This window comes from Pseudophryne corroboree, chromosome 3 (assembly GCF_028390025.1).
Source record: "Pseudophryne corroboree isolate aPseCor3 chromosome 3, aPseCor3.hap2, whole genome shotgun sequence".
NCBI classification, from domain to species: domain Eukaryota; kingdom Metazoa; phylum Chordata; class Amphibia; order Anura; family Myobatrachidae; genus Pseudophryne; species Pseudophryne corroboree.
The window spans coordinates 750,410,709-750,437,651 of NC_086446.1; the positions used below are offsets into that span (position 1 = coordinate 750,410,709).

The following is a 26,943-nucleotide window of genomic DNA, read 5'->3' on the forward strand; positions in this document are numbered from 1 at the left end:
GTCTCTCCGGCGTCCGCGCGCTCCGTCCTCCTCCCTACGGCTCTGGTGGGGTGAGCGGCCGAGATGACCTCAGCTGCTGCCGCTGCCCGCTCTGGCGGCCGCTCACCAATCTCCGGCGTGCAGTCCTTCACAGGGCCGTGGTAAGACTCCCCGTCTCCCGTCTGCTGAACAACGAGGGGGGGGGAACAGTAAAAAGTGGGGGAAGTCGGCAGCCAGAATAAAGGCTGCACCTGCAAATAATACTTCTGCAGGAGAGAGAGGGGGGGAGGAAACCCGCAGGGAGGCCCCAATAACTAAGCTGCGTTTAGGCAGCAAAATAATCAGGATTTTAAGCCTGTGGCCAATATCAGAGTCTCTGTTACTTACCTGTCGGTGTGTATCTGTGTATGTATATATATATATGATATATATATATATGTGTATGTATATGTATTTTTGTGTTTACACACTGATGGTATACAGATATGTATCTGCATATACATGTATTAATATATATCTATATGTTTATGTATATGGAACTTGGTGTATCGGCAATCTTGCAATCAGCAAGCACATGGCCGGACACCATTTTAACATTACTTCCTGGTTCTTCCCAGGAAGTTGCTGCCCTACAACACTCGGCCTCTAGAGGAGCCGGGGTGTTGTTAGGAATTTTAGTTTCTTGGTTTTGTACAGCACAAGATGAACACGTGTGCTGTAATGTAGATTTATACACACTTTATTTACGTGGTAATAAGTCACGGTACTGGTCTATCCTTCTGTACTTGCTTGTCCGTGTACATAAAAAATAAGTCAAAGACATAGCAGCTTCGCTGCAGAGTCCGTCGGACAAATATGACTGCACATACGCACTATTGCCGTTCCTCGTTGGGGGAGGCTGGCGTATATACTGACTGTGAACAATTGTTGTTATTGTTTTATAATTTGACGGTTTCAGAGATACCCGTCGCAGTGTGTCCTACAGTATACAGCAGTAGGGGTGTTTAACCTGGTTTGGGCCCGGTTTCGGCTTAACAGAGCAGTGGTTGCATGGCAAAACAATTCACGTTTGCCCTACAAGAAGCACACCTTACGCTTCTCGCTGATCACACTTGTGAATCTGCTCAATATCTAGGTACAGTTTCTGTGGACGTCAGCCAGTTAGTTCTCGCTTTTCAGTTTCACTAGTGCGGCACGACGTGTTTTTTCGCTTCGTGCTTAACAGGACGTGTCCGTTTCTAAACGAGAATAGAAACATTACCTTACGCAGCCCACAGGTTTCGTCCTGTCTTGGACAAATTCCTGAATAAATATACTCAGGATATAGTCTTTACATCTCGGTCCTTTCGGGCCGTGCTACAAAAACAGCCACAGGCGGGTCAGGTGGTAGTGACCGTGGTTTTCGATAACCTCTAATTGTCTGATTGTCGTCTATATACGGTTAAAGTGTGGCCACCTACTTCCAGGCATCTTTAACCAGGGTTTCAGTGGCGTTTACAGCAAGCCACTGAAAAGACAGGGCTAGAATGTGTTTCCAGCCCATCGACGATCGTCAGTTGTGGGCATCCACAGTTGGGGGATCCGCAATTTTGGGTTCGCAGTTTACCAGACAAAGGTTGATTGTTTTCCACCATTGCAATTTGCAAGACGTGTCTGCCTGGGTCAGAGGATAAAATCGCAGTTCTGCACACCGCCATACAAGCTCTAGTAGATTGAGCACTTTGACTGCAGTCAACAACAGAGTCACGGTCATTATTCCAGTTTGGGGTAGTTCCAAAGCTGGCTGAATCTGTCAGTCCGATACTGACTCTTCACGTCAATCAGGGCGTCGCTTATACTACACATTCATGAATACCTGCAGTTGGTGACTACATGTTGAAATCCACAGTGATTCTGGATTTCAACAAGAATAAGTATTTAGACGCATCAGGCCTACTTAAGTTTGCAGTAAACCATTCTCGCTTTCAAGCGCTACCGTTTGGCTTCGTATGGCGCCTAGGGTTGTCACAAGTCATGGCTATCGTGATAGCTCATCCCTGGAAGTGATAACAGTTCCGTGTTTTGCAGATCTGCTCATTAAAGCTCCGTCTCAAAACTTCGTCATGCAACGGCCCTTACTAACGTACAATGGCGTCGTTCAGCACGGTTAGATTGTTAACCTAGAGATATCAAGCCTCATTCCGTAACATCGGACTCTTGCTTCGGGATAGTTCCGTGATAACACGGATTTAACTGCCTGAACATACCATACAAACTGTTCGTCATCACGTACAGTTCGTACGCAAGCCACGGACAGTCTTGATCCGTTTGGCCTTTTGCCTATTGGAAAGGAGAGTGACGTCTTTCGACGCAATCTACTTCGCAAGGAGTCACTCAGGTCATTTTCACCTGGAAGTTCTTGCATGCTCCTACAAGATCATCAAATAGTACGGTTGTCTCTAAGGGCCAGAGTTTCACTACTCTAGTGGCTCCAAGTACATAATTTTACCGCAGGGACAATGTTCGGCGTCTGGAATTGGATAATTCTAAATATGAACGCGAGTCTCAGAGGTTGGGGACCTGGGTCCCAAATGATCAACTTCACAGATCACAGAGATTTCGGTCAAACGCGCTGCGGCAAGCGGGCCACATGCTCCGTTCTCAGCCTGTCCAAGTGCGGTCAGACAACACAACGGCGATCGCATACATCACCGATCAAGAACGGAATCGAAGTTGCATGACCATGCGGCAAGTTGCTCGATGTTCATTCTGGGAGTGAACAGCTGGAAGGCAGCTTATTCCAGGACACTGAGCATTGAATTCTTAAATGTTCCAGATGTTGGTCCAGCAGTGGAGTTACCCACAGGGGTATCTATTGGCATCTCGCAAAAAAAAAAAAAAAATTAAAACATCCAAGTATGTGTCCATCCCAGTATGTGTCCAGTACAGGAGCTCCGAAGGCAGCAGCTGTGGATGCTCTCACGATTGCGTGTCTGTACAGCGTTGTGAATCTGTTACAACGTTTACGCTGCTTCCTCGGGTACTAACATGGATCATACAAGACTCCATGACAGTCTTACTAGTGGTGTCACATTGGCCTCGGAGGCCATGATTCTTGGATATCCGCGAACTACTCGCAGCTGATCCTTCACCGCTCTCGCCACGTCCGGACCTGTATAGGGTCAGTTCTTTTACCCCGATTTAGCGCGGCAGCGTTTGACGGGGTGGCTGTTCCAAGCACTCTCAAGAACGGATGGCATTCCAGAATCTGGTATACAAACCATGTTAGGGCCTGGGAAGCCAGTACGGCAGCTCATTATCACAAGGTTTAGCGTGCCTCTATAGGTTGGTATGACGCTCAGAAGTTTCCAACATCATTTTCAAGTTATCCCGTCTTTTAATATTTTTACAGACTGGGTTTGGTGAAGGATTATATTCTACACTCAAGGTGCAGGTCTTTGCATGTCAATTTACCTGCAAAGGTGTTTGGCTCCTTTGCCGATTGTACACACTTTCCTGCACGGTGTCCTCAGACGACCTCCATTTATACCACATACAGCGCCATGGAACGTGATCTGGTTTTAGGTTTTTTATTTACAGTCTTCATTTGTTGAATTCTTACAACAAGTCGATGTTACGTTTATCAATTGGTAAACACTTTTTTCTTAGCCTTAGCCTCTCAGCAAGGCGTGTTGTAACATAGGGTGGCTTGCATGACAAGGCCCCAAATCTGGTGTTTTATGGTCATAGAGTGGAACTTCGCACAAATTCCGTGTTCCAGTCAAAGATCGTATAATGTCACGCATCAATTAATTAATGTAGTTCCTCGGTTATCAATCTGTTCAAGAACTTAAGTTACTTTGAATGTGGTACGCGTACTACGCGTTTATGTAACCCAAACAATTGTACGTAGAACAGACACATTGTTCTCTTTAATGTAGTGAAGATGGCTTTACAAGCTTCCAAGCAGTCCTTATGTCATACGTCAGGCTGAGCTTCATAATAGGCTACAACGCCTACATCAGGGTCAGACCATTCCAAACGTTCTAGTGAACGTCATAAGCGGGCTTCAACCGCCTACATCAGTGTCAGACCATTCCATACGTTCTTTGGGAACGTCAGAAGCAGCAAGTCGTGGAGTTTCTACGAAACAGCGTAGACGAGCTGCTTACATGGTCATCAGTGCCAGACCATTCCATACGTTCTTTGGGAACGTCAGAAGCAGCAGGTCGTGGAGTTTCTACGAAACAGCGTAGACGAGCTGCTTACATGGTCATCAGTGCATGACCATCAGTGCACACGTTTGTGCGCTTTTACAGGTTGGCTACGTTTGCGGCATCAGCGTTTAGCTTTGGCCGTGTAGTGTTACAGGTGCCAAACAGCTCTCCCACCCAACGGGAAACTTTGGTACGTCCCAAGAGTACTCCAGTGACCCCTAGTGGATGAAAAAGAAAATAGGATTTTGGTACTTACCAGGTAAATCCTTTTCTTTGAATCCATAGGGGGCACTGGACGCCCACCCAGAGCAGTTTACCTGTCTTGAGGTAAGGTCTGTGGATCTTATGGTAACACTTTATCACCAATGCATTCGATGTTATGGTATCAACTGATTGTTATCAGCTTCGTTATGTGTCAACTTTAGGGTTGACCATTATATTATAATGTTATAGGTTCATATAATGTTATATGTAATTCTCTATGGTTCATCCTCGCTATCACTCCTGTTCGGCCCAGTAAAAATACTGAAGGCTCTGTGGGATTATGGAGGGGATGGCCAGTTTCTAATTTAAATATTTAAATATGTGCCATTTCCTGCTACGCACGTCCAAATCCCAAGAGTACTCCAGTGCCCCCTATGGATTCAAAGAAAAGGATTTACCTGGTAAGTACCAAAATCCTATTTTCTCTGCCTCTCTCTGCCTGTCTCTCTCTGCCTGTCTCTCTCTCTCTGCCTGTCTCTCTCTCTCTGCCTGTCTCTCTCTCTCTCTCTCTCTCTCTCTCTCTGCCTGCCCCCTCTCTCTCTCTGCCTGCCCCCTCTCTCTCTCTGCCTGCCCACCCCCCTCTCTCTCTGCCTGCCCCCCCCCCTCTCTCTCTCTCTCTCTCTCTCTCTCTCTCTCTCTCTCTCTCTCTCTCTGTCTCTCCCTGCCTGCCCCTCTCTCTCTCTGCCTGTCCCCCTCTCTCTCTGCCTGCCCCCCCTCTCTCTCTCTCTGCCCCCCCCCTCTCTCTCTCTCTCTGCCCCCCCCCTCTCTCTCTCTCTCTCTCTCTCTCTGCCTGCCCCCCCTCTCTCTGCCTGCCCCCCTCTCTCTCTCTGCCTGCCCCCTCTCTCTCTCTGCCTGCCCCCTCTCTCTCTCTCTGCCTGCCCCCCTCTCTCTCTCTGCCTGCCCCCTCTCTCTGCCTGCCCCCTCTCTCTCTCTCTGCCTGCCCCCTCTCTCTCTCCCTGCCTGCCCCCCTCTCTCTCTGCCTGCCCCTCTCTCTCTGCCTGCCCCTCTCTCTCTGCCTGCCCCCCCCCCTCTCTGCCTGCCCCCCCCTCTCTCTGCCTGCCCCCCCCTCTCTCTCTCTGCCTGCCCCCTCTCTCTCTCTGCCTGCCCCCCTCTCTCTGCCTGCCCCCCTCTCTCTCTCTGCCTGCCCCCCTCTCTCTGCCTGCCCCCCTCTCTCTCTCTGCCTGCCCCCCTCTCTCTCTCTGCCTGCCCCCCTCTCTCTCTCTGCCTGCCCCCCTCTCTCTCTCTGCCTGCCCCCCTCTCTCTCTCTGCCTGCCCCCCCCTCTCTCTGCCTGCCTGCCCCCCCCTCTCTCTGCCTGCCTGCCTGCCCCCTCTCTCTGCCTGCCTGCCCCCTCTCTCTGCCTGCCTGCCCCCTCTCTCTCTCTGCCTGCCTGCCCCCTCTCTCTCTCTGCCTGCCTCTCTCTCTGTCTGTCTGCCTCTCTCTCTGTCTGTCTGTCTGCCTGCCTCCCTCTCTGTCTGCCTGCCTGCCCCCCTCTCTCTCTGCCTGCCTCTCTCTCTGCCTCTCTCTCTCTGTCTGCCTGCCTCTCTCTCTGTCTGCCTGCCTGCCCCCTCTCTCTCTGCCTGCCTCTCTCTCTGTCTGTCTGCCTGCCTCTCTCTCTGCCTCTCTCTGTCTGTCTGCCTGCCTCTCTCTCTCTCTCTCTCTCTCTCTCTCTCTGTCTGCCTCTCTCTGTCTGTCTGCCTGCCTCTCTCTCTGTCTGCCTGCCTCTCTCTCTCTGTCTGCCTGCCTCTCTCTCTCTGTTTGCCTGCCTCTCTCTCTGTCTGCCTGCCTCTCTCTCTCTGTCTGCCTGCCTCTCTCTCTCTGTCTGCCTGCCTCTCTCTCTCTGTCTGCCTGCCTCTCTCTCTGTCTGCCTGCCTCTCTCTCTGTCTGCCTGCCTCTCTCTCTGTCTGCCCGCCTCTCTCTCTGTCTGCCTGCCTCTCTCTCTCTGTCTGCCTCTCTCTCTCTCTCTCTCTGTCTGCCTCTCTCTCTCTCTGTCTGCCTGCCTCTCTCTCTCTCTGTCTGCCTGCCTCTCTCTCTCTGTCTGCCTGCCTCTCGCTCTCTGTCTGCCTGCCTCTCTCTCTCTCTGCCTGCCTCTCTCTCTCTCTGTCTGCCTGCCTCTCTCTCTCTCTGTCTGCCTGCCTCTCTCTCTCTCTGTCTGCCTGCCTCTCTCTCTCTCTGTCTGCCTGCCTCTCTCTCTCTCTGTCTGCCTGCCTCTCTCTCTCTCTGTCTGCCTGCCTCTCTCTCTCTCTGTCTGCCTGCCTCTCTCTCTCTCTGTCTGCCTGCCTCTCTCTCTCTCTGTCTGCCTGCCTCTCTCTCTCTCTGTCTGCCTGCCTCTCTCTCTCTCTGTCTGCCTGCCTCTCTCTCTCTCTGTCTGCCTGCCTCTCTCTCTCTCTGTCTGCCTGCCTCTCTCTCTCTCTGTCTGCCTGCCTCTCTCTCTCTGTCTGCCTGCCTCTCTCTCTCTCTCTCTCTCTCTCTCTGTCTGCCTGCCTCTCTCTCTCTCTCTCTCTCTCTCTCTCTGCCTGCCTGCCTCTCTCTCTCTGCCTGCCTGCCTCTCTCTCTCTGCCTGCCTGCCTCTCTCTCTCTGCCTGCCTCTCTCTCTCTCTCTCTCTCTCTCTCTCTCGCTCTGCCTGCCTGACTCTCGCTCTGCCTGCCTGACTCTCGCACTGCCTGCCTCTCGCACTGCCTGCCTGTCTCTCGCACTGCCTGCCTGCCTCTCGCTCTGCCTGCCTCTCTCTCGCTCTGTCGCTCTCTGCCTGCCTCTCTCTTGGTCTCTGCCTGCCTCTCTCTCTCGCCCTGCCTGCCCCTGCCTCTCTCTTCTCTGCCTGCCTGTCTCTCTGCCTGCCTGTCTCTCTCTCTGCCTGTCTCTCTCTCTCTGCCTGTCTCTCTCTCTCTGCCTGTCTCTGCCTGCCTGTCTCTGCCTGTCTGTCTCTGCCTGCCTGTCTGTCTCTGCCTGCCTGTCTCTGCCTGTCTCTGCCTGCCTGTCTGTCTGCCTGCCTGTCTCTCTCTCTCTCTCTCTCTCTGTCTGCCTGCCTCTCTCTCTCTGTCTGCCTGCCTCTCTCTCTCTCTCTCTCTGCCTGCCTGCCTCTCTCTCTCTCTCTCTCTCTCTCCCTCTCTCTCTCTCTCTCTCTCTGCCTCTCTCTCTGCCTCTCTGCCTGCCTCTCTCTCTGCCTCTCTGCCTGCCTGCCTGCCTCTCTGCCTGCCTGCCTCTCTCTCTGCCTGCCTCTCTGCCTGCCTGCCTGTCTCTGCCTGCCTGCCTCTGTCTGCCTGCCTGCCCCCCTCTCTCTCTGCCTGCCTCTCTCTGCCTGCCTCTCTCTCTGCCTCTCTGCCTCTCTCTCTGCCTGTCTGCCTGCCTCTCTCTCTGCCTGCCTGCCTCTCTCTGCCTGCCTGTCTGTCTGCCTGCCTCTGTCTGCCTGCCCCCCTCTCTCTCTGCCTGCCTCTCTCTGCCTGCCTCTCTCTGCCTGCCTCTCTCTCTGCTTCTCTCTCTGCCTGTCTGTCTGCCTCTCTGTCTGCCTGCCTCTCTCTCTCTGTCTGCCTGCCTCTCTCTCTCTGTCTACCTGCCTCTCTCTCTCTCTGCCTGCCTCTCTCTGTCTGCCTCTCTCTGTCTGCCTGCCTCTGTCTGCCTGCCTGCCCCCCTCTCTCTCTGCCTGCCTCTCTCTGCCTGCCTCTCTCTCTGCCTCTCTCTCTGCCTGCCTCTCTCTCTGCCTCTCTCTCTGCCTGTCTGCCTGCATCTCTCTCTGCCTGCCTCTCTCTCTGTCTGCCTCTCTCTCTCTGTCTGCCTGCCTCTCTCTCTCTGTCTGCCTGCCTCTCGCTCTGCCTGCCTGCCTCTCGCACTGCCTGCCTCTCGCACTGCCTGCCTCTCGCACTGCCTGCCTGCCTCTCGCTCTGTCGCTCTCTGCCTGCCTCTCTTTTGCTCTCTGCCTGTGTCTCTCTCTCTACCTGTGTCTCTCTCTCTGCCTGTCTCTCTCTCTGCCTGTCTCTCTCTCTGTCTGCCTGTCTCTCTCTCTCTCTCTCTCTCTCTCTCTCTCTGCGCCTGTCTGTCTCTGCCTGCCTGTCTGTCTCTGCCTGCCTGTCTGTCTCTGCCTGCCTGTCTGTCTCTGCCTGCCTGTCTGTCTCTGCCTGCCTGTCTGTCTCTGCCTGTCTGTCTGTCTCTGCCTGTCTGTCTGCCTCTCTCTCTCTCTCTGTCTGTCTGCCTGCCTCTCTCTCTCTGCCTGCCTCTCTCTCTCTGCCTGCCTCTCTCTCTCTGCCTGCCTCTCTCTCTCTGCCTGCCTCTCTCTCTCTGCCTGCCTCTCTCTCTCTGCCTGCCTCTCTCTCTCTGCCTGCCTCTCTCTCTGCCTGCCTCTCTCTCTGCCTGCCCGCCTCTCTCTCTCTGTCTGCCCGCCTCTCTCTCTCTGTCTGTCCGCCTCTCTCTCTCTGCCTGCCCGCCTCTCTCTCTCTCTGCCTGCCCGCCTCTCTCTCTCTGCCTGCCCGCCTCTCTCTCTCTGCCTGCCTCTCTCTCTGTCTGCCTGCCTCTCTCTCTCTCTCTCTGTCTGCCTGCCTCTCGCTCTGCCTGCCTGCCTCTCGCTCTGCCTGCCTGCCTCTCGCACTGCCTGCCTCTCGCACTGCTTGCCTGCCTGCCTCTCGCTCTGCCTGCCTGCCTCTCGCTCTGCCTGCCTCTCTCTCGCTCTGTCGCTCTCTGCCTGCCTCTCTCTTGCTCTCTGCCTCTCTCTCTCGCCCTGCCTGCCCCTGCCTCTCTCTTCTCTGCCTGCCTGTCTGTCTCTCTCTTTCTCTGCCTGCCTGTCTCTCTGCCTGTCTCTCTCTCTGCCTGCCTGTCTGTCTCTCTCTCTCTGCCTGTGTCTCTCTCTCTCTCTCTGTCTGCCTGTCTGTCTCTGTCTCTCTCTGCGCCTGTCTGTCTCTGTCTCTCTCTGCCTGCCTGTCTCTCTCTGCCTGCCTGTCTGTCTGCCTGTCTGTCTCTGCCTGCCTGTCTGTCTGTCTCTGCCTGCCTGCCTGTCTCTGCCTGCCTGTCTGTCTCTGCCTGCCTGTCTCTGCCTGCCTGTCTGTCCGTCTCTCTCTCTGTCTGTCTGCCTCTCTCTCTCTCTGTCTGCCTGCCTCTCTCTCTCTCTCTCTGTCTGCCTCTCTCTCTCTCTCTCTCTCTCTCTGCCTCTCTGTCTGCCTGCCTCTCTGTCTGCCTGCCTCTCTGCCTGCCTCTCTCTCTGCCGGCCTGCCTCTCTCTCTCTCGGCCTGCCTCTCTGTCTGCCTGCCTGCCTCTCTCTGTTTGCCTGCCTCGCTCTGTCTGCCTGCCTCGCTCTGTCTGCCTGCCTCGCTCTGTCTGCCTGCCTCGCTCTGTCTGCCTGCCTCGCTCTGTCTGCCTGCCTCGCTCTGTCTGCCTGCCTCGCTCTGTCTGCCTGCCTCTCGCTCTGTCTGCCTGCCTCTCGCTCTGTCTGCCTGCCTCTCGCTCTGTCTGCCTGCCTCTCGCTCTGTCTGCCTGCCTCTCGCTCTGTCTGCCTGCCTCTCGCTCTGTCTGCCTGCCTCTCGCTCTGTCTGCCTGCCTCTCGCTCTGTCTGCCTGCCTCTCGCTCTGTCTGCCTCTGTGTGTGTCTCTCTCTCTCTCTCTCTCTCTGTCTCTCTGCCTGTCTGTCTGTCTCTCTGCCTGTCTGTCTCTGCCTCTCTGCCTGTCTGTCTCTGCCTCTCTCTCTGCCTGCCTCTCTCTCTCTGCCTGCCTCTCTCTCTCTGCCTGTCTCTCTGCCTGCCTCTCTCTCTCTGCCTGTCTCTCTCTCTGCCTGTCTCTCTCTCTGCCTGTCTCTCTCTCTGCCTGTCTCTCTCTCTGCCTGTCTCTCTCTCTGCCTGTCTCTCTCTCTGCCTGTCTCTCTCCCGCTCTCTCTGCCTGCCGCTCTCTCTGCCTGCCTCTCTCTCTGCCTGTCTGTCGCTCTCTCTGCCTGCCTGTCGCTCTCTCTGCCTGCCTCTCTCTCTCGCCCTGTCGCTCTCTCTCTCGCCCTGTCGCTCGCGCTCTCGCCCTGTCGGTCTTTCTGTCTCAGAGGCTTTGTTTGCTCTGTAATGAAATATAAACACCAATGGCCGTGTAGGTCTGTGGCTGGGGTGTGGATCTTTAAATCGAATCAGATTACCATTCCAATCGTAGTCCACGTGGATCGTTAAGTATGAAAAAGTTAAAAAAATAAATAAAAAATAAATAAAAATACTAATGTCGACCTGTTGCCCTAGAAACCCTGTTGACCTTCCAACCCTGTCGACCTAGTGACTGTCGACCTATAGTGGTCGACCTAGACAGTGTCTATCTTCAGACCGCATCCCCTGTGGCTGTTGTACTAGACCTTGCTTTTATTCGTGTCCGATTCCTTTTTTTAACCTGGTGACACTCTGAGACAGTCTGCGGATTATTCAGTGTTAAAAGCAAAGCGCAACAAAAATGAGGATTTTGGTACTTACCGATAAATCAATTTCTCTGAATCCACTCGGGGACACTGGAACAGCATATACAGTAGGGGTGTTAAGCTTGCAACCGGAGGTGTGGCACAATCTAAAATTAAACATTGTCTGCACAGCCGGCTCCTCCCCCTTCACGCCCCTCAACCCTCAGTTTGGAAAATTTGACAGAGAGAATAGGACATGAGACTACAAACCAGTGGCGAGGAGCCCACCGTACAACAAATCAAACAGCATCCAAGAAACTCTGTTAACAGAAAACTAACGCTGTTTACACGAACTGTTTTAACAAGAACATTTAACACAGCAGGCTGACAGCACCGAGGCGGGCGTCCAGTGTCCCCGAGTGGATTCAGAGAAATGGATTTATCGGTAAGTACCAAAATCCTCGTTTCTCTTTCATCCACTAGGGGACACTGGAACAGCATTTACAGTAGGGGACGTCCCAAAGTTACTCCCAAGGGTGGGAGTGCTGTCGGAGGTCTGCAAAACTAGACGTCCAAACTTTAAAACTCTTGACGCAAAAGTATCGAACCTGCAAAACCTGGCTAACGTGTGTGCTGATCACCACGTTGCCGCTCTGTAACGTTGAGTAGTAGCATGCACCTCTGGCTGCCGCCCATGAGGTACCCACTGATCTGGAGGTATGGGCACCAACCTGAACCGAAAACCGTTTACCACAGGATAATTATTGCATAATGATAAGCCGAATCCATCTGGCCAGAGTTTGTTTATATGCTGCCCAACTCTTCTTTGAACCATCATAAATGACAAACAAATGGTCCTACTGTCTGAAGGCTAATGTAACTTGCACGTATATCCGTAGAGCTCTTACAAGGGCCAAAGACATTTTCCCATCTGCAATTCCTTGAATAGATGGAACCACAATTGGCTGGTTTACGTGAAACCTCAAAACTACCTGTGGGAGAAACTGCCCTCGTACGAGTTCTGCCCTATCTTCTTGGAAAATCAGAAAAGGGACTCTTACACAATAAGGCTTCCAAATCAGAAACCCGTCTGGCCGAAACTAAGGCAAGTAACAGCGTGACTTTCCTCGAGAGAGATCTCAATTCTGCTCTCTCTACTGGCTCAAAAGGTTGTTGAATTGAAATATTCCAACACCAAATTTAGGACCCACGGCGCAGTGGGAGGATGGAAAAGGAGGTTGTATCTTTAGAACTTCCCGTAAGAAAGTCTGAACCTCCTGTAAAGATGCTAAGCGCTGTTGAAAAGAAGGATGGAGAGAGACAAAATCTGAACCTTCAAGGAGCCTAAACGTAGGTCTCCATGTAAAACGGCCTGGAGAAAACGTAAAAGCCTAGACAGGTGGAATCTCCTGGAATCCAACCCCCGTTCCTGACACCAGTCCATGTTTTCTTCTATATTCTGTAATAGTGCACGGCCGTGACCGGCTTCCTAGCTGCGATCATTGTAGGGATAGACGCTTTTGGTATTCCTCTCCTTCTCAAGATCCGAGTCTCAATAGCCACGCAGGTAAACGCAAACTGTTCAGGTTTGGGAGGAGGAACGGCCCCTGTGATAGCAGGACTTCTCTCTGAAAGGTAGCCTCCAGGGTTCTTTCGCCAGTAGCTTCCTCCAATCCGAGTACCAACTCTTGTGGGAACAGTGTGGTGCAATGAGAATTGCTCACACTCTTTTCCATTTGGCGTTCTTTAGTACTCTGGGTATGAGTGGAAATGGTGGAAAATTATAAACACTTCTGTAAGACCAAGGAAGTGTCAATATGTCCACTCCGTCCACTGCTGGATCTCTCGTGCTGGCCACAAACCTGGGCAGCTGATGGTTGTTTCGAGAGGCCATTAGGGCTACTTGAGGTAGGTCTCATCTCCCTACCACCATCTCGAATCCTGGATGAATGTTCTTTGACTGAGATAATCTACTTCCCAGTTTGCCACTCCTGGAATGAACTATACCAAAAGAATGATGTTGCGCCTTTCTGCTCACAAGAATTTTGTGGCTACTTTCAATGCCCACTTGCTCTTTGTTCCTTCTTGATGGTTTATGTATGCTGTCGTTGTAACATTGTCCAGCTTCATCCTCAAGGGTTGACCCATCACAAGGTCTCCACTAAGAGAAATTGCATTATAACTGCGCTCCGCTCGAGCATGTGTATGGGTAGACTGCTCTCTTGTGAAGTCCATCAGTTCTGAAACTGATTTTCTTCTAGGACGGCACCCCAACCTCTGAGACTGGCATCCGTTGAGAGGATCCTCCAATTCCAAATGCAGAATCACTTACCTGCTGCGAGATTTGTGTATATGACCACCCATATTAGGGAAGTTTGGACCCGTGTGAAAGCCGTGTGATATAGTAACCAGTGCGAACCTGTTCCCTGAGCAATGAAGTTCATCTGGAATGGTCGGGAGTGAAGTCTGTCATATTGTAGAACCTCCAAAGACTGCACCATCTTCCCGAGAAGTTGTACACATAGGTGTAGGGAAACTGTCTGTGCCTCTAGTACTTGAGCCACCAGTCTCTGTATGTCCTGGATCTTGTTCTCTGTGAGACCTAGCGATTGAATCCTTTGATCTGGCATTAAGTTGGATTTCTAGAAATTCACAAACCACCCTTGTTGAGTGAGACATTGATGAGTCGTCTGAGCATCTTTGATCAACTGTCCCTGAGAGGTGGTCTTGATCAGCAGATCGTCTAGATAAGGTATGATCGTGACCCCTAACAGTCTCATCTTGCTAACCTTTATCACCCTGATCCTTGTAGAAATTTTCGGACTAATGATACACCGAATGGGAAGGCCCGAACTGGTAATGATACTTCATAAGAATGCTTGGTAAGGGGTTCAAAACAGGATATGAAGGACACCATGAACTCCCCTGTTCTAGGCCTGCAGTTACCAAATTTGGTTGATTCCATCTTGAATCTGTAGGCCGTTAGAACTGGTGAAAATCTCTTTACCTGAGTATCAGTCTAATCGTCTGGTATTGGTTACCGATATCTGAATCGCCGTCAGAAAAACCTTCGCTTTTGAACTGAATGACAGCTTGGGCTGTTGTAGAGATCTATTATTTATGTAGGGAGACCAACTCTATTGATTCAAGTCACGTCTCGGACCCGGTCTCTGTAGAGACCTGACCACTATCTATTTTTAACAGTCTCTGTTATCCGAGACTCTTCAGCATGGGAGTGAGAACCAAACTAGTTGAATAATGGACCAGCGCCACTTCCACTGCCTATTGGCATAGTTCTATGATAAACGATAGGTAGAAGATATGATTCTTCTCCACTTATCTGAAATTCTGTGGACCAAGGAAAGCTTCCCCTCTCAGGGAACTCTGCTTCCAAACCTGTAACTATAACCTCTTTACCGAAACATGAACCTCCTAGGTCTGTTCGAGATGGTCTTGTTTTTCATCGGGACTGCAGTAATTCAGAACGCCCCGTTAATCGACTAGGCAGGGGTGAACCCACCATCGTTATGAGATCCTTTCCCCTTCTGTGGAATCTGAAATTCTGTTAGTCACAGAAACCATTGAGAGAAATAGCTAATATCGGGATGCTAACGTCTCTAGTAGCCTGATAAGTATATATGGTTAACTCTCGGATATGCTCCACTAGACAAAAATTGTATTTGGGAATTTGGAAGCATTTACTGGCCGCCTCTAGTTATTTACGCCAGTAATGGTACGCCCACCGTTACGAGAGCCAGCCCTTTTTCCACTCCTCCTCAAGGGTAGGAAGGGGTCTCACCACCGTTTACGGTCCTTTTGTTATACCCGTGCGGATGGAGTAATTCTAACTATGAATTTCTCAGTTTCGGATGGGCTCGCAGCCCATACTCAAATGTTGAAATATATGTCGGGTAATGTTTTGTTAACCCTGACGGATAACTGCCCCCTGGTTGTGTGCCCATTCTCAACTGTCTTGCACCCCAGGGCTGTTAACCTTAGTGCTCATTTACTTGAGCAACCAAAGTAATCCTTGCGGTTCTTTTACCTTAGATAAACATATACATACCACTCAGCCGGACTTTCACCTATTTGAATAGGAGGAGAAAGGCCGTAGAAATATAGGGAGCTCTGAAGAGTATTTTCAAACAGCTGGAAATCTTCTTCCCTTCTAGTCAAACATTAGATAATTCATTTTACTTAATATAAATACTCATTCAACTGTCACCCACAAGACCACCAACTGTTGATACAGATAGAGTTGAATTTGGTGAAAATCTCTGATGCTCCCTCCTCCGCTGGACCTGTTCCACAGCGTTCGTTGGAGGCATTATGTATATATAAATGTATAATTAGATAGACGCCAAAGGTAATAGGGGTTACCGTGCTGGTAAGAAATATTAGTGTTCTTGGTATGAGCATTTGCTGTTGAAAATGCACCCCCACAGAATACATTGCAGGGTATTTCATCTGTATAATAGACAATGGAATAGCGTAACAGATGATGGGAACAAGTGTATACTGGATTCACTGAGAGAAAAAAAATAAAATGAAACAAAATAGAAATATATATTTATATATTTTAAACAACAGCCTCATTGCAACCCTCGCACATCCATCTGTGATTCAGTTCTGAGGTCGGGTTGATATCCAGTTGTTCCCTCTATTTTCACAGGATCTTTGCAATAGAAATCCCTTGAAAATTGTTTAGTATAATAATATGTCTGATTAAAAACACATGGAAAATCCTCTGCATCAGAGTCCTAACCTACAAGCCACCAGCAGAGGGAGTCATTTCTCTATAATAAAACCCTTCCCCTTGATCTGAATGGCCAGGAAACCTGACTCCACTGATGGGGGCGTATCTTTTCTATTAAGCCTTTTGGCGCCTTTTAAATATTTAAAACATGGCCGCCATTGAAAATTTTTGTACACCTCGTGAAGATCCCCCAGCACTCATAAACCCTATATATTGTGAAACCGGGGTCCCTCTGTATACCGGACTCAGGCTGCACTGAGCCGCTTGTTTCATCACTACAGCAGCGTCCGTTTCTGGGTCTCCTGCCCTCCTAACTGATGATGTACCGCCCGGCGCGGCTAAGCCAGGTCCCCTGCCGCGTCTCCCACTATCCTCCCACCGTCTCCGCCAAACGTGTGCTGATCTGTATCGTGGAGGGAGGGAACGTGTTGTAAACGCACCTTAGCCCTCTTGGTACTTGCTATAAGAGCGGTGCCAGGAGGCGGGATGCTGTGGCTGCCAGCCGCTGGGGACACCTGCATGTTCCCTCCTCCTCATGCAATGTTTTCTTGTTTAGTGCCGGTGGAGGGAGTGTACCTCAGTCGTTTGGTATACGCTGTAAGAGCGACTCCGGGAGCTGGGATGCAGCGGCTGCCAGCTGCGGGTGGTCTGCAGTGTTACATGTGAAGGGAGGAGGGAGGGTGGGGGAAGCTGTGCTGCTAGTTTGTCCGGCCATCAGTTAATTAGACGGAAGGCAGCAGTGTGTAGGTGAGGGCAATATCTATAAAGATACTCTTCCTTTTTCACCAGTACTCACATTAAAATGAGGTCCCTTCCTGACTCTGTGCTTTGGATTTTCCAGTAGAGAGATGCAGGTCCCTTTAGCTGTGATTCTTGTCTCTCCGAAGACCTTGTCCCCCTTTTTATTAGGTTGACGTAGCCTAATGTCTTTAGGTAAAGCCTGCACCCTCCTTTGATTTAGGTGGGATTGGGCACTGTTTTACCTCCTGTAAAGCCTGCACCCTCCTTTTAAGTAGGGGGGATTGGGCCAGTTATCAATGACGAGAAAAAATAAATAATTCTTTATGGAGCTGAGCTCCCTTCTGTGCTTCTTTCCTCCTAGCACAATTTTTCAAACTGATGGTTGAGGGGTGGGAAGGGGGAGGAGCCGGCTGTGCAGACAATGTTTAATTTTAGATTGTGCCACACCTCCGTTTGCAAGCTTCACACCCCTACTGTATATGCTGTTCCAGTGTCCCATAGTGGATGAAAGAGAAAAATAAATTACGTTTGTACATTGGCAAAACCGTGCTGCACCGAGATTTAGAGCTGGAGAGGAGGGCCCCAGCTGAATTTACAGTGTGAAATAAAGCTGCCCAGTATATGGGCTGCATGCAAGAGCAGTAACTATATACCCTGCAAGGAAAAAAAAAAAAAAAATTAGCTGTATTTCCCCCCCCCCCCCTGCATTGGAACTTTTTGGTTATGTTTCATTCAAATGTGTGTTATCAGTCCGTCTTTTTAAGTGCTTAGTTAGCCTTCAGATAAATAGTTGGTCATAATACAGTATTTGGTGCATCTGACCATGCACATTTCTCTCTCCACTTCCTCTCCTGTCTGATCTTTTCTCCTGTTGGTAGGTTAACTTTACAGTTTTTCAAAGACTACTTGCAGCACTGGTGTAGGGCTGTCTCTTTGTCTGTGTCGTCTTAGAGCCTGAAAGTATCTTCTGATTTATATAGTCAGCTCGTTGTGTGCATCTTGGCCATGCTGCATGCATGACGGGCTACCAGCGCATTTCTTCGGATACCATTATGAGCCATGGGTATTGCAGTTTCTCTAGTAGAAGGTGCTCTACTCTGTTTTCTTGGGTCATCTAGTGCTGTAGTGATTCCTCCTCTCTCGCCTGGAATGTGCCCTGTCAGCCACATCCAGGGTCTTTAGAACGCTGAGGACAACCATAGTAGTAGTGGGAAATGCTATTCCATGGAAGCTAAAGATACACAACACACAACCGCACATAAAATCAATGGAATAAAATGAGGTCATGTGGGGTAGGTGACAATTGATGAAGTACTGGAGTGGATAAACTGATCTGCGTATTCTTTGCCGCTGTGTAACCAAAATTTGGTGTCATAGCTACATGACTGAGTCGTGTGCGCCTCATGTTTCACACAAGTTGTCTGTCTCGTTTGCAGTTGGTCAGTGGTTTCTTGGAGAAAGCCGGTGTGAAGCTGACTGAGGTGGAGACGTCTGAGGCCATGAGGTAATGCAGCTCCTCCCTATATCAGAGGTCTCCTCGCTGGTCTGGCCTTTGTGTACAGATGTGAATGGCATTCACTGCACGGCGTCCAGTTTTAGTCGTTATTATTGATGACCTTCCAAGTACGGCACATAGAGTGAAATATACCCCCGCTGTAACTGGTTTGTAGGATTAGCTGCAATGTCAGCCACAATGTATCTTAATGCCCATTATTCTACGTTACCTGGCGCTCCTTTCTCCTTCACGGCGTGACCACTGCCTGCTGGCGGCCATACTTGGCCGTTGAGTTACACAGCGCAGATTCTCCACTTCGCTTTATGCTACATGCTACAGTATGGTGGAGCTGGGTGGAGAGTTGGACTAACTCTAAAGACAGGATAAAGAGTCTCCTCCTTTTATTGTGCACGTCCCTGAGGGTGTGGTGATACAAGTACATGCAAACTGTCCCTAGACAGCTAAATAACCCTTGAAAAGAAAACAGACAAAGCTGCAGGGCCACAATCTATACAGAGGAGAAGGTGGCAAATGCTCTAGAGCAAGTGAGAACTTGGTTGTGAGTGGAAAACCAGAATAGCGTTGTATGCAGATACATACTGTACGTACATACAATGCTTTGTTCAGAATGGGGGAGTCTATGAATGGTGTAAGTTACTGTACTTCGCCTGCAGGCTCTCCGTGCTGGATCTCATTGTGGCAATGGCCCCCTACGCAGATGAACCGTCAATGACCAAGATCTACAAGACCATTCGGCCGTACCTAGAGGTGAGTGACCACTTTTAGCTGACTTTCCTTCACTGTGGCAATTTCTTTTCCTAGTAGTAGAATACGTAGATTTATTTATTTTTTCCCTGTTGAGCGGTTTGTTTGATGATAAATTTCTAGCCTTTTCATTGTTCATTAAAGGAAATACTTATGTAATTAGAGATCGGCAAGACTTTGAAAGTGCGTCCGTTTTTTTCTTTCTCCCAGGACAAGAACCACAGTCTGCAGAAGAAGGCGTACAGGGTGCTGGAGGAGATCTGCGGCGGGGAGAGGGCTCCCTGTGTAGACTTTGTGACCAAAAACTTGGAGGAGCTGCAGGGAACTCTTGTGGGTTCTTTGAAAAGTGCTTCATCCCCAGCTAAACGGGTGAGGTGAACCCAGTCATGGAAGGAGGCAGATTGTCATTGTATAGTATTTGTGGGTTTGTCAAGGTGTATGAACTAACATGGAGATACTTTTGACTCTGAACGATTTTGTGGACGTATATATATCATTGACTGGGTTATGTCTGGAAATTATTACAAACAAATTCAAGGAATGTTGATCACACACTGTAGCAACCGTCCCTTCACCAGTGGCAGCTGGTGGCACAGAATGCAGAGCAAGTCTCATGGTATGCAGGGACTGGCTTATAGAAATAGATATTATATATATATATATATATATATATATATATATATATATAAAATATTATTATTATTATTATTTTTTATGAGTTGCTTACACATGCTGCTTCGTGTCTTGTCAGATTTGTCTCTGAGTTGCTCCCTGAGTTATTATTTGCAGAAGTCGCTCTTTGTCCTGTCACAGAGGGATTCTTAGGGAGATGCTCTGCAGGGAATGTGAACTCTTTTTTGCCTGTTCTCTCTTGGCAGCCTCGTTTGAAATGCCTGATCCATATCGTCAAACAGCTCACAGCCGATCATGAAGAATTCATAACCTGTCTTATTCCAGAGGTAAGATTCCATCACTTTCATGTGTGGTTAGAGACCTACGGATCAGCTAGCCCAACTCTGTGATGATTTCAATTTACTTACACATTCCTGACAAGGTAATTTATCCACCTGGGCTTATCGGCCATGCTTTCAGGAACCATTCTATTAAAGTGAGTGTGCCTGTTTAAAGACGAATGCACTTTTTATCTACAAAGGTGTGATGGTCTGCCCCTCTGGGGGAAAGCCCGTAACGCAGTTGCCCGTTTCAGCATTTCCTCGCATAGAAAATGTCTAATCTGCCCTGTTATTGAAAGTATTCCCTTCTGGGAGCTTAAATCCTCTGTGCAGAGCCTCAGTGGCCAGAGTCAGCCCATCTTATTACTCTCTCCTCACAGAAGTATACACCGATTATCGGTGCCGGTCTCTTGGTTGGGCGGCAGGAATGGAGATAACAGGCTTCAGACTCCCAGAGTTCTAATATTTGGTGGTGGGATAATATTGAAATACCATTTTGGGTGACTATTGATTCTCTATTACGCTAGCATTATAGCTTACGCCATTCGAGGGTGACCTTGTGTACTCATTCATTGAACTACTAGAAGCAATGTGTGTTGCATATGTTTTTGCTGCACGGTTGATGAATAGCTGAAGCAATCAGAATTCTGAGATACCGTATTCACTGATTTTAGGCTTCACCAATTTGGGGAGGTCAGGGTGTTTTATAGGACCTAAGAGAAGCCATCAACCCTGTCTCTGACTTTTTATTTGTGATGTTTGGTGTATAAGGTGGTGATTTGCACTAAAGAAGCTTCAGTTGGGGCGAGGAAGAATGCATATACGTTGCTGGCAGATATAGGACACGCCTTCCTGCGTATCAACCCAGATCCGAAAGGTAAAACACCTCGCCCTGGTCTTGTACGCTGTTAAACCTTTCTGGTAGGCCTCCTCCTGCAGGAAGCCATGTTATTGGGGATGGTCCCTAGGAGTATATGAACAATGGTCACTAAAGGTATATATTTGAAGATTAAAGTGTATCCGTCATCTCCACATGGTGCAGGCTGCCATTTTGTGGTCTGAGATAGTATTTGAGACTAAAATAGCTGGGAACCACGGAAATAAATGGAGAATGTGGATCACAAAAAAAAATGGTGGATGCACTCAAAAATCAGAACCATTACACAATTCTATTTAAGATTAAAATATCCCCTATTTGGTCCTTTTTCTTTTTCCAACAGAAGATGTGTTTAACTTGTGAAGAAAGTACCTACAAGTATGAGATCTATTATCCGGAGTATGGAATGTTTTTAAGATACATATTCACCTGTGCTATGGAATCCCAAAGAATTCCACACACTGGGGCAGATGTATTAACCTGGAGAAAGGGATAAAGCAGTGATAAGTGGAAGGTGATAACGCAGCAGCCAGTCATTACAGATTTGAAAAATGACACTTGGAGCTGATCGGCTGGTGCGTTATCACCTTGCACTTTTATAACTTCTTTCTCTAACGTCCTAGAGGATGCTGGGACTCGGTAAGTACCATGGGGATAGACGGGCTCCGCAGGAGACATGGGCACTTTAAGAAAGACTTTGACTCTGGGTGTGCACTGGCTCCTCCCTCTATGCCCCTCCTCCAGACCTCAGTTTGATACTGTGCCCAGTGGAGACTGGGTGCATTTCAGGAGCTCTCCTGAGTTTCCTGTAAGAAAGCATTTTTGTTAGGTTTTTTATTTTCAGGGAGCCTGCTGGCAACAGACTCCCTGCATCGAGGGACTGAGGAGAGAGAAACAGACCCACTTCTCTGAGTTCAGGGCTCTGTTTCTTAGGCTACTGGACACCATTAGCTCCAGAGGGATCGGTACGCAGGTCTCACCCTCGTCGTCCGTCCCAGAGCCGCGCCGCCGTCCTCCTCGCAGAGCCGGAAGAAAGAAGTCGGGTGAGTATGTGAGGAAAAGACCCATCTGAGGCGGCAGAAGACACTTGGATCTTCACTGAGGTAACGCACAGCACTGCAGCTGTGCACCATTGCTCCCCTTCACCTCACACACTCCGGTCACTGTAAGGGCGCAGGGGGTGGGGGGTGGGGGCGCGCCCTGGGCAGCAATATAAACCTCTTATGGCACAGATGTATATATACATGTACAGCTGGGCACTGTACATGTATATAAAGAGCCCCTGCCATGTATTGAAAAAATTGAGCGGGACAGAAGCCCGCCGCCGAGGGGGCGGGGCTTCTCCCTCAGCACTCACCAGCGCCATTTTTCTCCACAGCACCACTGAGAGGAAGCTCCCCGGACTCTCCCCTGCTTGACACACGGTGACAGAGGGTTTTAAAGTAGAGGGGGGCACATAATTGGCGCAGATACATAAAACAGCGCTGTTGGGTAAACATTAATTTCTCTATCGTCCTAGTGGATGCTGGGGTTCCTGAAAGGACCATGGGGAATAGCGGCTCCGCAGGAGACAGGGCACAAAAAGTAAAGCTTTTCCGATCAGGTGGTGTGCACTGGCTCCTCCCCCTATGACCCTCCTCCAGACTCCAGTTAGATTTTTGTGCCCGGCCGAGAAGGGTGCAATCTAGGTGGCTCTCCTAAAGAGCTGCTTAGAGAAAGTTTAGCTAGGTTTTTTATGTTACAGTGATTCCTGCTGGCAACAGGATCACTGCAGCGAGGGACTGAGGGGAGAAGGAGTCAACTCACCTGCGTGCAGGATGGATTGGCTTCTTGGCTACTGGACATCAAGCTCCAGAGGGACGATCACAGGTACAGCCTGGATGGTCACCGGAGCCGCGCCGCCGGCCCCCTTGCAGATGCTGAAGACAGAAGAGGTCCAGAATCGGCGGCTGAAGACTCCTGCAGTCTTCTAAAGGTAGCGCACAGCACTGCAGCTGTGCGCCATTTTCCTCTCAGCACACTTCACACGGCAGTCACTGAGGGTGCAGGGCGCTGGGAGGGGGGCGCCCTGGGAGGCAAATGAGTACCTATAAAGGCTAAAAATACCTCACATATAGCCCTAGAGGCTATATGGAGATATTTAACCCCTGCCTGATTTCTCAAAATAGCGGGAGACGAGCCCGCCGGAAAAGGGGCGGGGCCTATCTCCTCAGCACACGGCGCCATTTCCTCTCACAGCTCCGCTGGTCAGGACGGCTCCCAGGTCTCTCCCCTGCACTGCACTACAGAAACAGGGTAAAACAGAGAGGGGGGGCAAATTTATGGCGATATTTTTATATAACAAAGCAGCTATAGGGGAGCACTTATTATAAGGCTATCCCTGATATATATATAGCGCTTTTGGTGTGTGCTGGCAAACTCTCCCTCTGTCTCCCCAAAGGGCTAGTGGGTCCTGTCTTCATTAGGAGCATTCCCTGTGTGTCTGCTGTGTGTCGGTACGTGTGTGTCGACATGTATGAGGACGATATTGGTGTGGAGGCGGAGCAATTGCCAAATATGGGGATGTCACCTCCTAGGGGGTCGACACCAGAATGGATGCCTTTATTTATGGAACTACGGGATAGTGTCAACACGCTAAAGCAGTCGTTTGACGACATGAGACGGCCGGACAATCAATTAGTGCCTGTCCAGGCGACTCAAACACCGTCAGGGGCTGTGAAACGCCCTTTGCCTCAGTCGGTCGACACAGACCCAGACACAGGCGATGACTCCAGTGGTGACGGTGACGAATCAACCGTATTTTCCAGTAGGGCCACACGTTATATGATTTTGGCAATGAAGGAGGCGTTACATTTAGCTGATACTACAGGTACCACTAAACAGGGTATTATGTGGGGTATGAAAAAACTACCTATAGTTTTTCCTGAATCAGAAGAACTAAATGACGTGTGTAATGAAGCGTGGGTTGCCCCTGATAAAAAGCTGATAATTTCAAAGAAATTATTGGCATTATACCCTTTCCCGCCAGAGGTTAGGGAGCGCTGGGAAACACCTCCTAGGGTGGACAAGGCGCTAACACGCTTATCTAAACAAGTGGCGTTACCCTCTCCTGAGACGGCCGCACTTAAAGATCCATCAGATAGGAGGATGGAAAATATCCAAAAAAGTATATACACACATGCAGGTGTTATACTACGACCAGCTGTAGCAACTGCCTGGATGGGCAGTGCGGGGGTAGTTTGGTCAGAATCCCTGATTGAAAATATTGATACCCTGGACAGGGACAATATTTTACTGTCGTTAGAACAAATAAAGGATGCATTTCTTTATATGCGTGATGCACAGAGGGATATATGCACACTGGCATCACGGGTAAGTGCTATGTCCATTTCGGCCAGAAGAGCTTTATGGACGCGACAGTGGACAGGCGATGCGGATTCAAAACGGCATATGGAAGTTTTGCCGTATAAGGGGGAGGAGTTATTTGGAGTCGGTCTATCAGATTTGGTGGCCACGGCTACAGCCGGGAAATCCACCTTTCTACCTCAAGTCACTCCCCAACAGAAAAAGGCACCGACTTTTCAACCGCAGCCCTTTCGTTCCTTTAAAAATAAGAGAGCAAAGGGCTATTCATATTTGCCACGAGGCAAAGGTCGAGGGAAGAGACAGCAACACGCAGCTCCTTCCCAGGATCAGAAGCCCTCCCCGGCTTCTACAAAAGCCTCAGCATGACGCTGGGGCTTCTCAAGCGGACTCGGGGACGGTGGGCGGTCGTCTCAAAAATTACAGCGCGCAGTGGGCTCACTCGCAAGTAGATCCCTGGATCCTGCAGATAATATCTCAGGGATACAGGTTGGAATTAGAGACAGATCCACCTCGCCGTTTCCTGAGGTCTGCTTTACCAACGTCCCCCTCCGAAAGGGAGACGGTGTTGGAAGCCATTCACAAGCTGTACTCTCAGCAGGTGATAGTCAAGGTACCTCTTCTGCAACAAGGGAAGGGGTATTATTCCACTCTTTTTGTGGTACCGAAGCCGGATGGCTCGGTAAGGCCTATTCTAAATCTGAAGTCCTTGAACCTGTACATAAAGAAGTTCAAGTTCAAAATGGAGTCACTCAGAGCAGTGATAGCGAACCTGGAAGAGGGGGACTTTATGGTATCCTTGGACATCAAGGATGCGTATCTCCACGTTCCAATTTACCCCTCACACCAGGGGTACCTCAGGTTCGTTGTACAAAACTGTCACTATCAGTTTCAGACGCTGCCGTTCGGATTGTCCACGGCACCTCGGATCTTTACAAAGGTAATGGCCGAGATGATGATTCTTCTTCGAAGAAAAGGCGTATTAATTATCCCATACTTGGACGATCTCCTAATAAGGGCGAGGTCCAGAGAACAGCTAGAGATGGGATTAGCACTGTCTCAAGAAGTGCTAAAACAGCACGGGTGGATTCTGAATATTCCAAAATCCCAGTTAATGCCGACAACTCGTCTGCTGTTCCTAGGGATGATTCTGGACACGGTTCAGAAAAAGGTTTTTCTCCCGGAGGAAAAAGCCAAGGAGTTATCCGAGCTTGTCAGGAACCTCCTAAAACCAGGAAAGGTGTCTGTACATCAATGCACAAGAGTCCTGGGAAAAATGGTGGCTTCTTACGAAGCGATTCCATTCGGCAGATTCCACGCAAGAATTTTCCAAAGGGATCTGTTGGACAAATGGTCAGGGTCGCATCTTCAGATGCACCTACGGATAACCCTGTCTCCAAGGACAAGGGTGTCTCTTCTGTGGTGGTTGCAGAGTCCTCTTCTATTGGAGGGCCGCAGATTCGGCATACAGGATTGGATCCTGGTGACCACGGACGCCAGCCTGAGAGGCTGGGGAGCAGTCACACAAGGAAGAAACTTCCAGGGAGTATGGACGAGCCTGGAAACGTCTCTTCACATAAACATTCTGGAACTAAGAGCAATATACAATGCTCTAAACCAGGCAGAACCTCTGCTTCAGGGAAAACCGGTATTGATCCAGTCGGACAACATCACGGCAGTCGCCCATGTGAACAGACAGGGCGGCACAAGAAGCAGGAGGGCAATGGCAGAAGCTGCAAGGATTCTTCGCTGGGCAGAGAATCATGTGATAGCACTGTCAGCAGTGTTCATCCCGGGAGTGGACAACTGGGAAGCAGACTTCCTCAGCAGACACGATCTTCACCCGGGAGAGTGGGGACTTCATCCAGAAGTCTTCCACTTGCTGGTAACCCGTTGGGAAAGACCAATGGTGGACATGATGGCGTCTCGCCTCAACAAAAAACTGGACAGGTATTGCGCCAGGTCAAGAGATCCGCAGGCAATAGCTGTGGACGCGCTGGTAACGCCTTGGGTGTACCAGTCGGTGTATGTGTTTCCTCCTCTGCCTCTCATACCAAAAGTATTGAGAATTATACGGCAAAGAGGCGTAAGAACGATACTAGTGGTTCCGGATTGGCCAAGGAGGACTTGGTACCCGGAACTTCAAGAGATGATCACGGAAGATCCGTGGCCTCTACCTCTAAGGAGGGACTTGCTTCAGCAGGGTCCCTGTCTGTTTCAAGACTTACCGCGGCTGCGTTTGACGGCATGGCGGTTGAACGCCGGATCCTAAAGGAAAGAGGCATGCCGGAAGAAGTCATTCCTACTTTGATTAAAGCAAGGAAGGAAGTAACCGTGCAACATTATCACCGAATTTGGCGAAAATATGTTGCGTGGTGCGAAGATCGGAGTGCTCCGACGGAGGAATTTCAACTGGGTCGATTCCTGCATTTCCTGCAATCAGGATTGTCAATGGGTCTCAAATTGGGATCTATTAAGGTTCAAATTTCGGTCCTGTCGATTTTCTTTCAAAAAGAATTGGCTTCAGTCCCTGAAGTCCAGACCTTTGTTAAGGGAGTGCTGCATATACAGCCTCCTGTGGTGCCTCCAGTGGCACCGTGGGATCTAAATGTGGTTTTGGACTTCCTAAAATCTCATTGGTTTGAACCACTAAAAAAGGTGGATTTGAAATATCTCACATGGAAAGTGACCATGCTTCTAGCCCTGGCTTCTGCCAGGAGAGTGTCAGAATTGGCAGCTTTATCTTACAAAAGCCCATATCTGATTTTCCATTCGGACAGGGCAGAACTGCGGACTCGTCCGCATTTTCTCCCTAAGGTGGTGTCAGCATTTCATCTGAACCAGCCTATTGTAGTGCCTGCGGCTACAAGTGACTTGGAGGACTCCAAGTTACTGGACGTTGTCAGAGCATTAAAAATATATATTGCAAGGACAGCTGGAGTCAGAAAATCTGACTCGTTGTTTATATTGTATGCACCCAACAAGATGGGTGCTCCTGCGTCTAAGCAGACGATTGCTCGTTGGATCTGTAGCACAATCCAACTTGCACATTCTGTGGCAGGCTTGCCACAGCCTAAATCTGTAAAGGCCCACTCCACAAGGAAGGTGGGCTCATCTTGGGCGGCTGCCCGAGGGGTCTCGGCATTACAACTTTGCCGAGCAGCTACGTGGTCAGGGGAGAACACGTTTGTAAAATTTTACAAATTTGATACT

General features: G+C 49.7%; 1 protein-coding gene across 1 annotated transcript in view; it reads left to right on the top strand.

The window, feature by feature from the left end:
- The window catches only part of RRP12 (ribosomal RNA processing 12 homolog), a 210,120-nt gene that overhangs the window by 135,119 nt on the left and 48,058 nt on the right, over window positions 1-26,943 (top strand). The window contains exons 19-23 of the mRNA XM_063962348.1: window positions 17,714-17,781; window positions 18,447-18,540; window positions 18,748-18,906; window positions 19,416-19,496; window positions 20,262-20,367. Of these exons, the coding sequence (XP_063818418.1) occupies window positions 17,714-17,781; window positions 18,447-18,540; window positions 18,748-18,906; window positions 19,416-19,496; window positions 20,262-20,367 (508 nt within the window). The remainder of the gene's footprint in view (window positions 1-17,713; window positions 17,782-18,446; window positions 18,541-18,747; window positions 18,907-19,415; window positions 19,497-20,261; window positions 20,368-26,943) is intronic.